We start from the raw sequence: 14,192 nt of genomic DNA, 5'->3' as shown, positions 1-14,192 counted from the left end.
GCCAAGGTAAAGTGAAGGGTCAACAAACACTTTGGTTTCTTTTTCATCCTCTGCCTTTACAAGGCTTTCCAGGAGATGGGGAGGAGACCTTGCTCAGAGGTGTCTTTCTCTCAATGAGCATTTCTGTCAGGGGAATGCACAGGACTGAGGGGATCACTTAGCCACCCATCAGATGGTTTTTCCTTCTATATGTACGTGTGGGATGTTTTACACTCTCCCTGGCTTACAAAGAAAATCTTTCTGGGTAACGCCCTTTTCTCTGACATAGGTTAGATCCTAGAAACTCTATTTATGTGAAGCAGATGCTGAGATCTTTTACTCAAAGAGATTTTTATGCACTGAGACCTTTCATGCTGAGAGGACAAAGCCTCTGGATTCCCTGGAGCGAAGCACTGGCTCAAATTGTGCCTTCCTCTTTCTAGCCACACATTTGATTTTTCTACACTGGATCAAGTATCAAGCCCAATATCATGCTGAAAAAGGCACACACTTGAGATCAGAGTGTCGGTGTTTAGCACAATTGATTATGTCTGTACATCTGTTTACATCTGTAGATCTGTTTACAAAGGTGGTTGCATTTCACTGGAAAAGTGACTTTTCTAGTGATCAAAAATGATAATGTCAGGGCCTTGCGAAAGATATCTTTGACTTTTCAATATGGAAACAGGAACTCAGACTGAGAGCCAATGCACTTTCAGACTTTGGCACTTTAGTTCGTCCTGCTCATTCTGTCAAAATAAGCTTGCGTTTTAAATTCTTGTGGAAACTGGTGAGCTGAAAACCCAACAGACAGAATTCTTCTCTTATGGTAAACAATCCCAGTGTGCTTGGCAATGTACAAATACAGCAGCAAGTGATCACAACCAGCTGACTCTGCCTTAAGCAGAGCCACTTGGGTACTGCTTAAATCACAAATTTAGTAATACAGCAGCAACTTAATTCCTCTTGCCTTAATCACTGTCTCTCATAATAATGTTTGTGCTGGGACTAAACAAGTCAACGCGAAGGTGTTTAATCATTTTCCCAAGGTGCACCACACCTGTGGGGCTCTGGCATTGTACACAAAAAACCTGGTAGCACAAACTGACTCCAAATTAAAACCAGTTGTCTCCAGAAACCTCAGTTTAGAGAGTTTGCTGCCATTATCTCTCCTGATTGAACACAACTGCCCTCCTGGACAATCTATTTCCAGTTCTCTGCTGCTGGGCTGACATTCCTGCTTTTCCTTAGAAATGACTTGTTGCTGATTGACAGGCTCACAGCAGTGTTATTTTCCTCCTCAATTCTGACTGAAAAATGCTTTAGTCAGTGAAATGGAGGATCGTGTCCCTTGGATTAATTCCCTCTTTGAAAAGGGCAGAAATCCTGGTCCGTGGCTGCCTGGCTGCCGTTTGTGGCACACACAGACTGCATCCAATCTCCCGGCCTCCAAACCTTCCTGAATGTGCCTTTCACTTCCCAGCCTCCCGTCCGGTCCCAGCTCTCAACCATGAGAGAAACCTCAGGGAGAAGCACTTATCAGTAAGGCCATCCTACATGGGAAGAGTCCTGGGGCTCCAACAGCTGCTCAGGGTTTGAGTCCCCTTGGCAGATGTTTGCTATTCCAGCCACTTCATTAATTTTGAAAACAAAACCCCTGATTATTCCTGACCAAAGCACCCCCTTTTTGATTGACAGCCAGTGTGTGTTTCATCGGCATAACTCACGGTATTGCTCTGGCCACTTGCTTTTAAAAAAATTAATAAAATTAATAAAAAGAAATAAAGTTTCTAGAGATGTGTCAGTGTAGGCTAATCCCACCTGCCAGTTCGTCTGCTTGGGCTCAGGTGAGGACATTACATTTCTAGAGTATGGACTGAGGTGCCAGCCACACACCTCTGGATGGATATTCAGCCTTTCAGATGTGAGAAAGAAACATTTAAAGACAAGCAGAGTCTCTTGTCCTGCTGTCACTTGTGTGCAAGCTCGACGAGCCCACAGTTTGCTTCTCCTCTTGATTTCTGGGCTGGATCAGTCAAGCTCCTGGAATACTCTTCAGGAAACATTCCCCTGTTGTCTTGTGTCAGGTTTTACAAAGGCAAGAAAAGCAGGAAAAATTTGAAGTGGGGGTAGGGGGCTGCAGCTCCTGGCTGGACCCCGAGGAAACACAGAGCAGTAAAATGCCATTTACTGCTGCTTTAGGGCTTAAATCAGTGGTTTGTGCACTGTTGCTTCCAAAGTATTCATTTCAATAATTATCGGCAACTACTAATTGCTGAAGTTAATGTTGCTGGTAATTACTTTGTTTCCTAAAAAAGGTAGAAAAAGTGTCTGAAAAAGATGAAGAAAACGTACTCCTGAAATGTTTTATGTATGAATGAAGAAGTGAGTACTCATAAAACTACATTCATAACGAAGTCAGTTCATCTCAAATATCCGTAGTTTGTTTAGGAATTAAAGCAGCAGTTTAAGTAATTTTAAAAGACTTATAACGTCGTGGAGGAGAGGAGTTCTTGAACTCCTTAGTTGTTATCATTCTAGTTAAATTCCTCATTTAGTTTCTCAAAATAAAAATAAATAAAACCATTTCCAACCAATTTATTTTGAATAAGAATGTCATCCCAATGGTTTGAAATGAACACTTTGCTTTACCTTTAATATAATTTGCTGTGCTATGTTTTAAAAAAAATGGAATGAAGTTTTAAGAGAAAAGTTCAATGGATATATCAAAAGTCTGATATATATTTGTATCTGCCTTCCAGTTTTGACAATGTGTAGACAATTGTCTTATTCTGATTTTGAGTCTCTATAAATGAGCAATTGTATTGCTGAAGTTAAATGAAACTTTGGATTGAAAAAAGAAGTTGTGCTTTTACAAAAGAGCTTAAAGACAGTTCACAGTGTTTTGAATGCTTTTTAAAAATACAGTTAAAAAAATAAAAGTTGTTCAAATTGTTGATGAGAGTTTGAAATGGTTGTTGCCTTTTGCATAAACAGATTGAGCTTTCTGTTACTAAAATAAGTTTGCTGCCATTTGGATTGCCAAAGCATGAGAACCGAAGGATGGCTGATAATTTTTTGCAGATTATATTTAAATCCTTGTGTGAAACCTGCAAATAATATTTTTTAGGGGGTGGTAAATTTCTATAATGAGCCTTTCTTTACCCATTTAAAGCTAGCGAGCTGGCTGTGGGTTCTGGAAAACCTGCAGCAACCAGTTAGTCCGGAGTATTCCTCCTGATACACCTTTCCCTGAGTAGGGTGTTCTGGTGATTCCGGTCGGAGGCCGCGGAGATGAGAAATACAACTCAGCCCACAGCCTGATAGGAAAACTTCCAGTGAGGAATCCTCCAGCACCCGTCAGCAGAAGGGGCTGAAAGCTCGTGTTTGCAAAAATGCAGCTGAACTAAGCAGGGATCTGCCAGAAAATAATCTCAGACTTGGGTACGAGGTAATGCTGCTCCGGAGGAAAAGAACTTCTACTCGCTGCTCCTGCAAGGCACCTATAAACAGGATTTTTTTTTTCCCCTCTGCCACTCTCCAGCACTTTGCGGCTTGGGAATGGGTTTCACACTGCTCGGGAAAAGCTGTCGGGGCCGGGAACGCGGCGCTCTGCTCCGGCAGCCCGCATTTTAACTTTGTTAGATAATTACAATCTAGAGAAGAGGAGGAGGGGGAGGGAGAAAAAAAAAAAAAAAAAAAAAAAAAAAAAAAAAAAAAAAGAAGAAGAAGAAGAAGCCACACACCCCAGTATCTTAAAATAGCGAGCAGGGAGGGGAAAGGAGCGGCGGATCCTCCCAGCCCGGCGCAGGGTAACAATGGTGCTGGCGGGGAGCAGCGGGCGCCCTGATTGACAGCCCGAGCCTCCTAAAAAAGCTGCGGAGCAATGGGAGAGATGCTTATCGGCGGCTTTATATAGCGGGGAGGCAGCGGGGCGAGCACAGCGGGGACAGGCCCGGGGAGCCCATGCGAGCCGGGCGCGGCTCTGGCCGCCCCGCAGGGCTCCCGCCATGCACGGCCAGCCCCAGCCCCAGCCCGGCCCGCAGCCCCCGCCGCGGCTGCCCGTGCCCGGCCGGCCCAAGGCAGGCAGGAGGCGCTACAAGACCTTCATGATCGATGAGATCCTCTCCAAGGAGACCTGCGACTACTTCGAGAAACTTTCCCTGTACTCCGTCTGCCCGTCGCTCCTGGTCCGGCCCAAGCCGCTGCACTCCTGCGCCGGTAAGCCTGAGCCCGGCGGGGCCCGCAGCGAGGATGCGGCGGGGCCGGGGGTCTGCGGCGAGCGGCCGCTGCTTTCTCGCTGCATCCCCCCACGCCCTGCCCGAGCGAATCCCGGCTTTCACACTCCATCCCCACTCCCTGCGATTGTTGTGAGCTGGGAGCAGGAACTGGCAGCTGTGGGTTACTGTCAGCCCTTAGGTACTGGCAGTGTGTAGTGCTGGGTTCAGCCGAGTCGTCGTCGCGGTGTACACTGGAGCCCAGCTAAAACCAGTGCTAATGATAACGAGTTAAGGAGCCCAGATAGAACCAGTGCTAATGATAACGAGTTAAGGAGCCCAGATAGAACCAGTGCTAATGATAACGAGTTAAGGAGCCCAGATAGAACCAGTGCTAATGATAACGAGTTAAGGAGCCCAGATAGAACCAGTGCTAATGATAACGAGTTAAGGAGCCCAGATAGAACCAGTGCTAATGATAACGAGTTAAGGAGCCCATATGTAACCAGTGCTAATGATAACGAGTTAAGGAGCTCTACGGAGTCCAGCTCCTCTAGAAATCGTCCTTCATCTTACGCTCATTGAAACCTTCAGTGTTTTTTCCATTATGTCTGTGTGAGTACAAAGAAATTACTAGAAATATTGTGAAAAGGAGAAAGAATCTATAGAGGCACTTTTTTCTACCTTAAATTCTCTTTTTCTTTGAAAGAACGTAGGTTATTTCTAACAGCAAAGATGGGAAGATACTTGTAAAGATTTTGCAGACACCACAAATAAATACACACAAGCGGCTCTGCCCTGCACAGGCAGCACGATGAGCAATCAGGGCTTGACCATGGGCATTATAAAATTTCACAAGCAGACTGGTCTAATGTGGGCGTTTAAAAATCCACATTAAAAGTAAAAATAGTATTCTTAGAATACATTACAGATTTTAAAATTTATTTTTAAAACTCCCCTTTTCTGATGAAGCAGGCAGTTTTCCAGATTTCTGTTCTTCCCATAAGGCCGTATACTTCTAATGCTGATACATATTGTATCAAGAGAAATTAGATGATGAAACTGCAACTTAAAAATACAATCTTCAAAAATCTTAGCTATTGAAAAATATTTGTAAAGGAGTAATTACCAATAAAAATAATACCTATTTCAAGGTCACAGAATTCTATTTTTCCTCCTTCTCTTTGCTGGAAAAAGTTAATTTTGCCCTTGTATTAGGTTGTGTTTAAAACTTCAAGGCTTGTTGTTTGGCTTAGGTTTGCTGGTTTAGTTTGTGGGTTTTTATTGCTGAATATACATAAGAAGGATCTTTTCAGCTCTTAGCAGACCTGTGCTGATAGAAAAGTTGCTGTTAGGGTACTCTAAGAGTTTGACAAGTAGAGTAAATCCTTGCTCCAAGCATAAATCTTCCTTCAACCTCACTATTTATTTTGTAAATACTAGTTATTAAAGATCCAGGAGGGATTAGGAGGCTGGATCAGAATTAAGACCCATGATGACCAGCTTTTGGGAAGAAGTTGCATGAACAATGTGATCTTCCGTCAACATTTATTTCTTCCAGCCAATTTGTGCTTGACATCCCTTGCCTTCCCTAACTAATTACTGACATATTTTATATAAGAACTAGTTGTTAATCAAGATATTGCTGACAAGGGAATTTTTGAGAGCTGATCCCTCGCTACTGCGTAGTGAAATTCAGTGCTTGGCCAAAACATCCTGAAGGGGTTTGGTGTGTGACAGTGACGCATGGAGCACCCGATTCTGCCTGCAGACCTCAATCCACCAGGACAAGGAAAGAGGCTTTTCTCTCTAACTGTACAGGAGGAGGAAGAATTAGAAAAGCACCCAAAAGGAGTAGTAACATGGATATTATCAGTGCTCAGAAGCATGTACAACTACCTCAGCATAAAAAAATATGTCTGAATGTCACTTAATAGATCCTTGGGATTTTGGATGGGTGAGGTGCTTCCTAGCAGCTGGTTTGACTCTGGAAAAAAAGAGAAAGATTTTTAAAATACATAGTTCTGGGTCAAGTATAGCTAGCAGTGTCATTGCAAGAGTGACATATATTCAGTAAATAATCATTAATAATCCTCATATGATTCAGCAGTGGATTGAGAGTAATGCTAGTGAGTCTCTTGTGGTCACTCTTCAATTAAAGCCTTATTTCTCTTTGTGCCCAGGATCTTTAATGAATTTGCCCTCAAGGTTGTGTTTCTAGCCCAAGCCCTGGCTTGTCCCTATGTCAGGCCAGGTTGTGAATATCTGCTTCTAATGGACTAAGCTGTATGAAATTGAAGCACTTGTGAAGTACAGAGAGAGATTTGCTTGTGGAATTAAAATCATAGGGGGAACTGCTACCAAAGTCCACACTTCCAAACTGCTAGATTCTAAGGTGTTACAGGTGCAATTCAAGTCTTGCGTGTATTAGGAAATTGGAATTTTGTTTTTTATGAGAGGAAACTATTGGCTAAGAAATGTACAATACCACAAAAGATATCTAAATGTGAAAGAATTTGAAAAATATCCAATATAAATCTGTAAATAAACTAAACTAAAATAAAAAAACAAACGCACAAAGACATACAGAGTGAAAATAAACTAAAAAAACCCTCCCAAACTACCTGGGGGCTAAACGCTGTAGAAATACAGCATTATATATGTGCTATATTTTTATATACTAAAACTATATGGCATTTAACTTACTGCCTGAGTTTCCTTTGCCTCCAGAGTTAATCAGGAAGGGAGTGAGCATGATCTCACGATCTAAGAAAATTAGTCTTAAACCACAGAGATTTGTTACTGTACCATCATAGCTGCGGACTTGGGAGCATTTGTAACAGTGATGAGTAACGAGTTACTCCAGCTGAACATCTCAGTGGCTTTTTCTCAAGGCAGGAGTCAGGGTTTGTAGACATTTTCATGGGCTAAAGAGTTAATATTTCTTTCATCTTGGGTGAAGTCAGAGAAGGCCGATATGTCTTTATAATTCATTTGGAGCTGAAGGACATAAGATGCTGTACGTGTGCAGCGTACGTACAGCAATATCCCCGGTTAAGTGAAGAGCGATCAGAAAACTTCGCTAACTCAATAGAAAAGAGTTTTTCTTTTGGCTGTGATCGAGTGTATCTGAATTGGAACAAAACAGATTTATCAAATAGTGGCAGAAGAGGTGGAAGAAGCATTTGGGACTTTTCTGCTGCATCTTGAGATTAAAGATTGACATTTTAGTTGTGGGGAGCATTTGTGAGGTCTAATGCAAAGCTCACCAATGTCGCCGGGGAGATTCCCACTGAAGAGAGCTTGGAATAAGCCCCAACCAAAATTATTATTTTTTTTTTTTAAAGAAAACTGCAATGCCCTGTGAAAATGTTCCATTATTAGTTTAAGGTTTGGTATATGAACATGTATTGTGGTGTTTATTGAGCCAATAAACCAAGGCTGAACCAATACCAAATCTGTAACAAAATGCTAGTGTGGGTTCAGAGCCATTATAATTAAAATTTTAAAGACTAGAAATATTTTCAGATGGTGATTAATGCCATTTTGATGTATGACATTTTGGGCTGTGATGGCTGAGCGAAAATACTATTTATCTTGTTTCATGACACTTATATTTTTATTGGCTTTTCCTATCACAATAAATTAATTAATTTGTAAAAGTAACGATACACTGTTCATGTACTTGGTTTGTTACAGTGATTGCTGCTGGTTCCTTTTTGACTGAGCAGAGTCCTATAGGAATCACTTTTGAAATTGCCTTTATATAATTTTTCAGTTAAAAATATTTGTAGCATGCCTACTCTGATTCTAGTTTGTTTCCTCTATTTTTTATTACCTTGGTTTAGAGATAGATTTAAAATCCAGTTGCCTTATTGTTAGTTTTGGGCACTTTGATAAAGAATCAAAGAACACTGTCAGTGTGCAGTATTACAAGGCCAAATTAGAAAAGTTCCTTATTTATCAAAGGAACTCAAATAGTTTGAAAATGAAAACTAGGCTGGGGTGTGTGGAGAAGAGTTGGGTGCGATCTCTGGTCTTAGTGGAATATTTGACATTGTGTGTTAGTAATCAGTAATACTGGTATTTAAAAAGGATGGACTTTTTAAACTCCCCATGTGAATTGAGATGGCTGGATTAAAAAGAATCGCGTTGCTTCCAATTGCAGAGTTCAGTTATTTCAGCAAAGTTGGTAATGCAAATCGTTAATTGTCTGTGCCGTGTACTCATTTGTACCAGGCCCTATTCCAGAGCTCATAAAAAATCCCTCAAATTTTAATGTATCTTAGTGGTTTATAATTTAAATCCTAATGAGCAGCAGAGTAATAATTTATGTTTATGCCAACATTTTTTACTAGTCCATATCTCAGGTAGGGCTGTGCTGGTTCCTCTTTAATTGCTACATCAGAACAACACCTCGCAAGGCAGAAATATACCTTGGATCAGTGTGGCCTTGCTTATTTTCTGAGAGAATTTTCTGCTAAGATATAAAATATTTACCTAGGTTTTAGGGGAGTTGTGCTGAAAAGGATTCTATTGCTTTGTGTACATTTAAAAGCGCCACAACTTCAGGAAGTGAATGCAATCTTATATTTCTCCACTTGTTTTTTTGCTTTTTTGAAAATTTACTACTCTGCTTGCTGGTCTGTGCAAAAAGTTTCCTTTGAAGAACATTAATAATAATTATTATTTGCTCTCTTGAGATTATTATTTGTATTTTTAATTTGGTGATTGGATTTTTTAGTTTGTTTGAATTTGTGGGGGGGTGGGTTAAGTTCAAGACAATCAGGATTTGTGTGTGGTTGGGATTTTAGTGAAGGCAGGTATCAAGTATAGAATTGTTCAAATCTTGAATTGTTCTCTTCCAGTTCCATTTCTGTCTTCTGTTGTTTTATCTTAGGATGCAGTTGGGAGCTGGTTATTCTGAAGAGGTCTTATGAACTGTCATTTGCCTCATATAAATATTTTCTGGATTAAACTCAGCAGTACCTACAGATGCTGGGGCCTTAGGGGAATCATTTCTTGGGAGATAAAGTATGAGATTTGGTCCTTCTGCTCCTCACCCAGTTTCTTCAGCCTTTTTTGGAAACCACGGTGAGAAAATAGATTTATTGTGACTTAAAATAGCTCAGGTTTTATGTGCAACCTCACAACAAGATTCCTTCTGATTATCTTATTCCTTCTGCTTATCTTCCAAAAGGCCTCATTATGAGCAAGGCTTGTTTTTGCTGTGGAACATTACTTAAAATTGGAGTGGGAGCCATTTGTTTTGCTCAAATATTTGCTGAATCTTCTCCTTTAAACTGAACAGATTTTGTTATGGAATTCCTGGGGGAAGGCAGAACGCTTGGGAAAGGAAAATGGAATCCGTGTAGTGCGTGTGTTCCAGCACAGGGAAAAATGAGATGCCATCCATTCATCATGTTTCCAGTGTGGAACATGACAGCTGGATAAATCCCATTGAATAAAGCTGATGTGGGGTGGTGGGGGCACCTTCTGCCAGGCTCACTTGGCCTTGAGTGCGTCCCACATTCCCCGAGCCTGGCATCTGCAGCTGGGGCTGCATTGTCATCCCCAGGACACTGCTGGGAATGCAATGGCATCCCAGGCAATAGTAGCAGGTCTTGGAAAGGGTTCTGCTCCTGTGCTGTGTGAAGTGAGTGCTCAGGAGATCTACATGTCTTAAATGGCTTCGGAGTCCATGAAAAACCTGTGTCCCAAAATGTTGAGGGAAGCAGGCCAGAATGAATCTGTGTGTTTATATAATAGGTGCCAACCTAAATTGCAAAGATGAAAATGTCTCCGTGTGGAAATCTGCATTTCTGCAAGATTGTTTGGGATTTTTGCTGATTATTTGTGCAAACATATGAAGAAGAAGGGAAAAAAAGCTGCTTTGAAAACTGCCTTTATTTATTTGGTTGAGTATACAAAGATTAGTAGAATTCTATAGTTGAGTAGTAAAAAGTGAAGGCAATATTAGAAAGGAATTCTATTAATCCTGAGAAATATGAAGTGCTTCCTCTGTAGATGTCTTTGATCCAGTATTAGTGAAGCTATTGAATATGTTTAATAGACATTAAGATAGTTCAGAGATGACATTTCTGACTAGAAATGGCAGAAGGTGCAGTCACAGTTACACTGCTGTCTCTGAAAACCCAGAAAAGTCAGGATTTCCTGTCGGAACTGTCTCTCTGCTCCTGTAGTGAGATTTATTCAGCTGCAACTTCGGGAAAATCTGAGTTCTCTCAAATTCCCCGTAACTCCTGGTCTATTTTAGATCTACAAGGGAATGCCTGTCTGTGGATGAGGAGCACTTTATCAGCTGAGGTAAATGAAACAAATCTATGGACTGAAAGTGGATTCCTCCATAATTGCTGTAGATTGGGCACAACAGTTAATTTTAAAGAGCCTAGTGTTTTTAAGGGTAGCCATTTTGGGTTTTAAATGTTTTTATGTTTTTAGCAGAAAATCTAGGTCAGAAATGCCAAAAGTGTCATATAGGGGATAATAATGGGCTGGATGATGATAAATGGATACTTGGAGAAGTGCCTGTAAACTTCTCTGTTGGATTATATGCAGTACTAGATGTGGCATTCCAGAAGGAAACCCAGATTCGAATATGGATTTGAAAGCAGATCTCAGGACTGAGCAGAGAAATCTGTCTCTGAATAAATTTCAGTGGTAGATATTAAAATATCTGTAACAAAGACTAACTTTTGATGTCTTATCTCAGTACTGTTAATAGTGAATAAAAGGAATTAATGGCAAAACTACAGTGAACATACCAGAAGATCACACCCCAGTGATTGCAATAAAACCTACTGTGGCAAGTAATCAGCATTGTGGTTGTGGTTGGGCATGAATAAGCATTGTGGAGGAATGCTATAATAGGAGGCATTAATGAATCTGGGATTCCACTGGGAAAATTGACACCTACGCTTCATTTTCTAAAGCCTCACAGCTGGCACTGAAGCACTGTTTAAATCCATCTGCACAGTGAGTTAGGTTTAAATGAAGCACTTTTGTTAAAAGTGTCCTCAATTTGGCCGCTGCTCATGGAGACGGCGCAGTGCAGACCGAGTGCCATTATTATTTTGAGAACTTTTATTTAACTTGCTTCTGTAGAATGCAGGAAAAGACCATCTCATCCTGTAGAATCAATGACCCCCAGCATTGCTGCCTTCAGAGCAAGCTGGGTATGAGCAAGGGCAAAAATCCTTGCTGGGGAAGGTGAGGAAAAGGAGTCGAGAGTGTTTAGAGCTGATGCATTGTGTTGAGCTCCTATCACCCCAGCAGGCCCGGGGAGCAGGGCAGGGCAGTAACTAAGGAGACTTTGTATTTTTTCTTCTATTGTGTTAACAGTATATTCCTTTCCCATCTGAGTGTGGTGACAGACAGCTCTCTGGATCACAACTCTGGCAGTGTATGGATCGGGGCACTGATCCACCTTCAGGGTGGATTTTCTGCTGATAGGAGCGCTGTGAGCAGCTTTGGGTGATGGAACAAAATCTGTGCTTTTCCAGCTACCTCCAAGGCATTTTCCTGCCCTCGGTGCAGGCCTGTAGGGAAGGCAGATTTGCATGGAATGCACACAGTGGATGGCAGAGACAGAATTGATCATCATATCAGGAACTGAGCTCTGGAGGTACTTGATCAGTGCAGTGGCTCGAGTTTTTTCTAAATCCAATGCTGTGTTGGAGAAAAGCTCTGCTCTGGTTGCTCAAATGATTTAATTGCTTGATTCTGCTGATCTGTTTCTTCTGCTCAGCCCTTGATAACTTGTCCAGTGTCAGAAGTGACTGCGGCCCTGCTTGGAGCCAGTGGAAAACTGGGTTTGCATTTGCAGGCCATGTACAAAATCTCATCATATCCAAGTGAAAATAGAAGAAGTCAGAAAAATTAATGGTTTGGATTGTTGGTAGATTGAAGAAATAATCGTTATGTGTCCTTTTCAGTTCAGAGCAAAGCAAAATGTTATAATTTAACTTGACAAGGGAGAGGTTTAAAAAGTATGTGTACGTGCAAAATCAGTCCAGAAAAAATACTCAATAAGGAGTAAAATACTGAAAACTTACCTTCTAAAGGCTGAAGCAAAACTTTGTGGCACTTTCCTTTTATGAGACATTCGGCAAAACAATGAAGTCACTTTCAGTAGTGCAAAATTTGATTTATTTTTCTTTTTCTTTTATTATTCTTTTATTTTTCTTTTTCAAGAAGAGAAAGTAACACCCAAATATTTTCAGTCATTTCTATGTAAGAATTGCTCCAACTGGATTGCAGAACCCAGAACATGTTCAAGAGCTTCACTTGATAGGAAATAACAGTTCCTTGGAAAATTTGGGACCTATTTTGTGATCTCAGTTGTATTTGTGTAAAGTTTGTCATAGAATAGGATCACAAGGACAGCTTAATGGAAGCTGAACAGTAGATGTCTGATGTTATCCATTATTTCTTGGGTTCCCAGGATTGTAGGATAACTTAGCTGAGAGATTTCTAGTCCAGAATTCCCAAAGTTACACTTTAATTACATCTTTAAAAATACAGAGATTTGGTATTAGGACGTGTCTAAGACAGTAATACTTAATATTTTCCATTTTATAGTATTTTCCCTTTTCCTCTCATGCACCTTTCTTCTTGGCTAGAACACAGCTCAGAACACCCAGATACCAGCTGCAGGTATTTCAGATGTTTGGGAACAGGTGAGATCCATTTAAGTAACTGAAGAGAAGGGTGAAGAACAGTCTTTCAAAAAAAACCTCTATCTGAACATGGACCCCTGCACTCATATTCAAAATCTTCGGACTGAAGGTAACACATCCAGAATACTTAAGCTCTGTCTAAAACTCAGAACCTGAAAGAACCTTAACAGACAAATCTGCTTTGTTTTCCATTTTGCTCTTAAAAAAATCACACACTTTTTTTTTTTTTAAAATGAATAAATGAAAGAAAAAAAACAGATTTCCAGAACGTCCCATACAACAAAATTGCAATTCCTTTTGGATATGTGATAACAGAAAATTTGCAAATATATGGTCTTTTCTCCAAGCAACAACCTTTCAGTGATCTTAACCTTTCAGTGTTTAAATATGTATGTTCAGGTCATATCTTGTAAATTTTTTGACATGCCAGTGGTTTCTATTCCTATATTTTGTTGTCTGACTCCAACAGGATGACTCATGCAGAGAAGGGGTTGAATTGGAAGTATTTATATTTGCCCTGTATTTTGGATAATCTTACTACTCATTTTTAGGATTTTCATCAGAATAAGACAGCTTTCCATGTAGTCACTAAATCATCTTTAAACACTTGGCCACCATTTGCCTTTGGATATTTCTTTTAGTGAATATTTTGCAAGTCACAGAGCAGTTAATGGCTACTTTTCCTGCCAGTGAATTTTATTTTTTTTTTAACTGGGATTTATTTTACCTTACAGGGGTTGAATTTCATCTGCATTAAATTTTAATAGACATCTTGAGAACAAATGTTGAAGCAACAAGTTCCTGTACCTTTGAGTGTGCAGGTGCCTATTGCCACATTCAGTGTAGAGCAGCCTACGTAGAGCCATTAAAAAACAGAGCTTTGTTGTGTAAGCACAGGAGGGTTGAAGCTTTAATAAAAACATGTCCTTTCCTCTTAGAAGACAGAGAAATGTGCCTGATATGTTTGTGGTTATTTAAACAGGGTATTCTATGACAGATTAACCTGTCATATTTGAAATAAAATTATCAGTGGTGGTACTTTATTATGGAAAATGTCTCATTGCATGTTGCACATAACATGATATGCCTTATGGAAGGCCTATTTCTCTGGATGGTGTTTAATCCTTTGGCTCAAAGAGGAAAAATATGACAAGGCCCCCTGAAATAGAAACCAGTAATGTAATCATTGATAGAATAAAATGGTGAGACGTCTGAAGCAAATGGGATTTTTTTCGCCAGAAATATTTGCAAGTGTTTGTGAATGCATTTCACTTCACCCTTCTGCCTGTTATGTTCC

General features: G+C 40.4%; 1 protein-coding gene across 1 annotated transcript in view; it reads left to right on the top strand.

Annotated features, from left to right (window-relative positions):
• The first annotated feature begins 3,745 nt into the window (after nt 1–3,745).
• The window catches only part of BARX2 (BARX homeobox 2), a 32,827-nt gene continuing 22,380 nt past the window's right edge, over nt 3,746–14,192 (top strand). Inside the window, exon 1 of the mRNA XM_058857040.1 lies at nt 3,746–4,200. Within this exon, the coding sequence (XP_058713023.1) occupies nt 3,990–4,200 (211 nt within the window). The 5' untranslated portion in view covers nt 3,746–3,989. The remainder of the gene's footprint in view (nt 4,201–14,192) is intronic.

The sequence above is a fragment of the Poecile atricapillus genome, chromosome 25 (assembly GCF_030490865.1).
Source record: "Poecile atricapillus isolate bPoeAtr1 chromosome 25, bPoeAtr1.hap1, whole genome shotgun sequence".
Taxonomy (NCBI): Eukaryota; Metazoa; Chordata; class Aves; order Passeriformes; family Paridae; genus Poecile; species Poecile atricapillus.
Note: the sequence above shows the minus strand (reverse complement) of the source record. Positions and strands in the feature narration are given on the sequence as shown.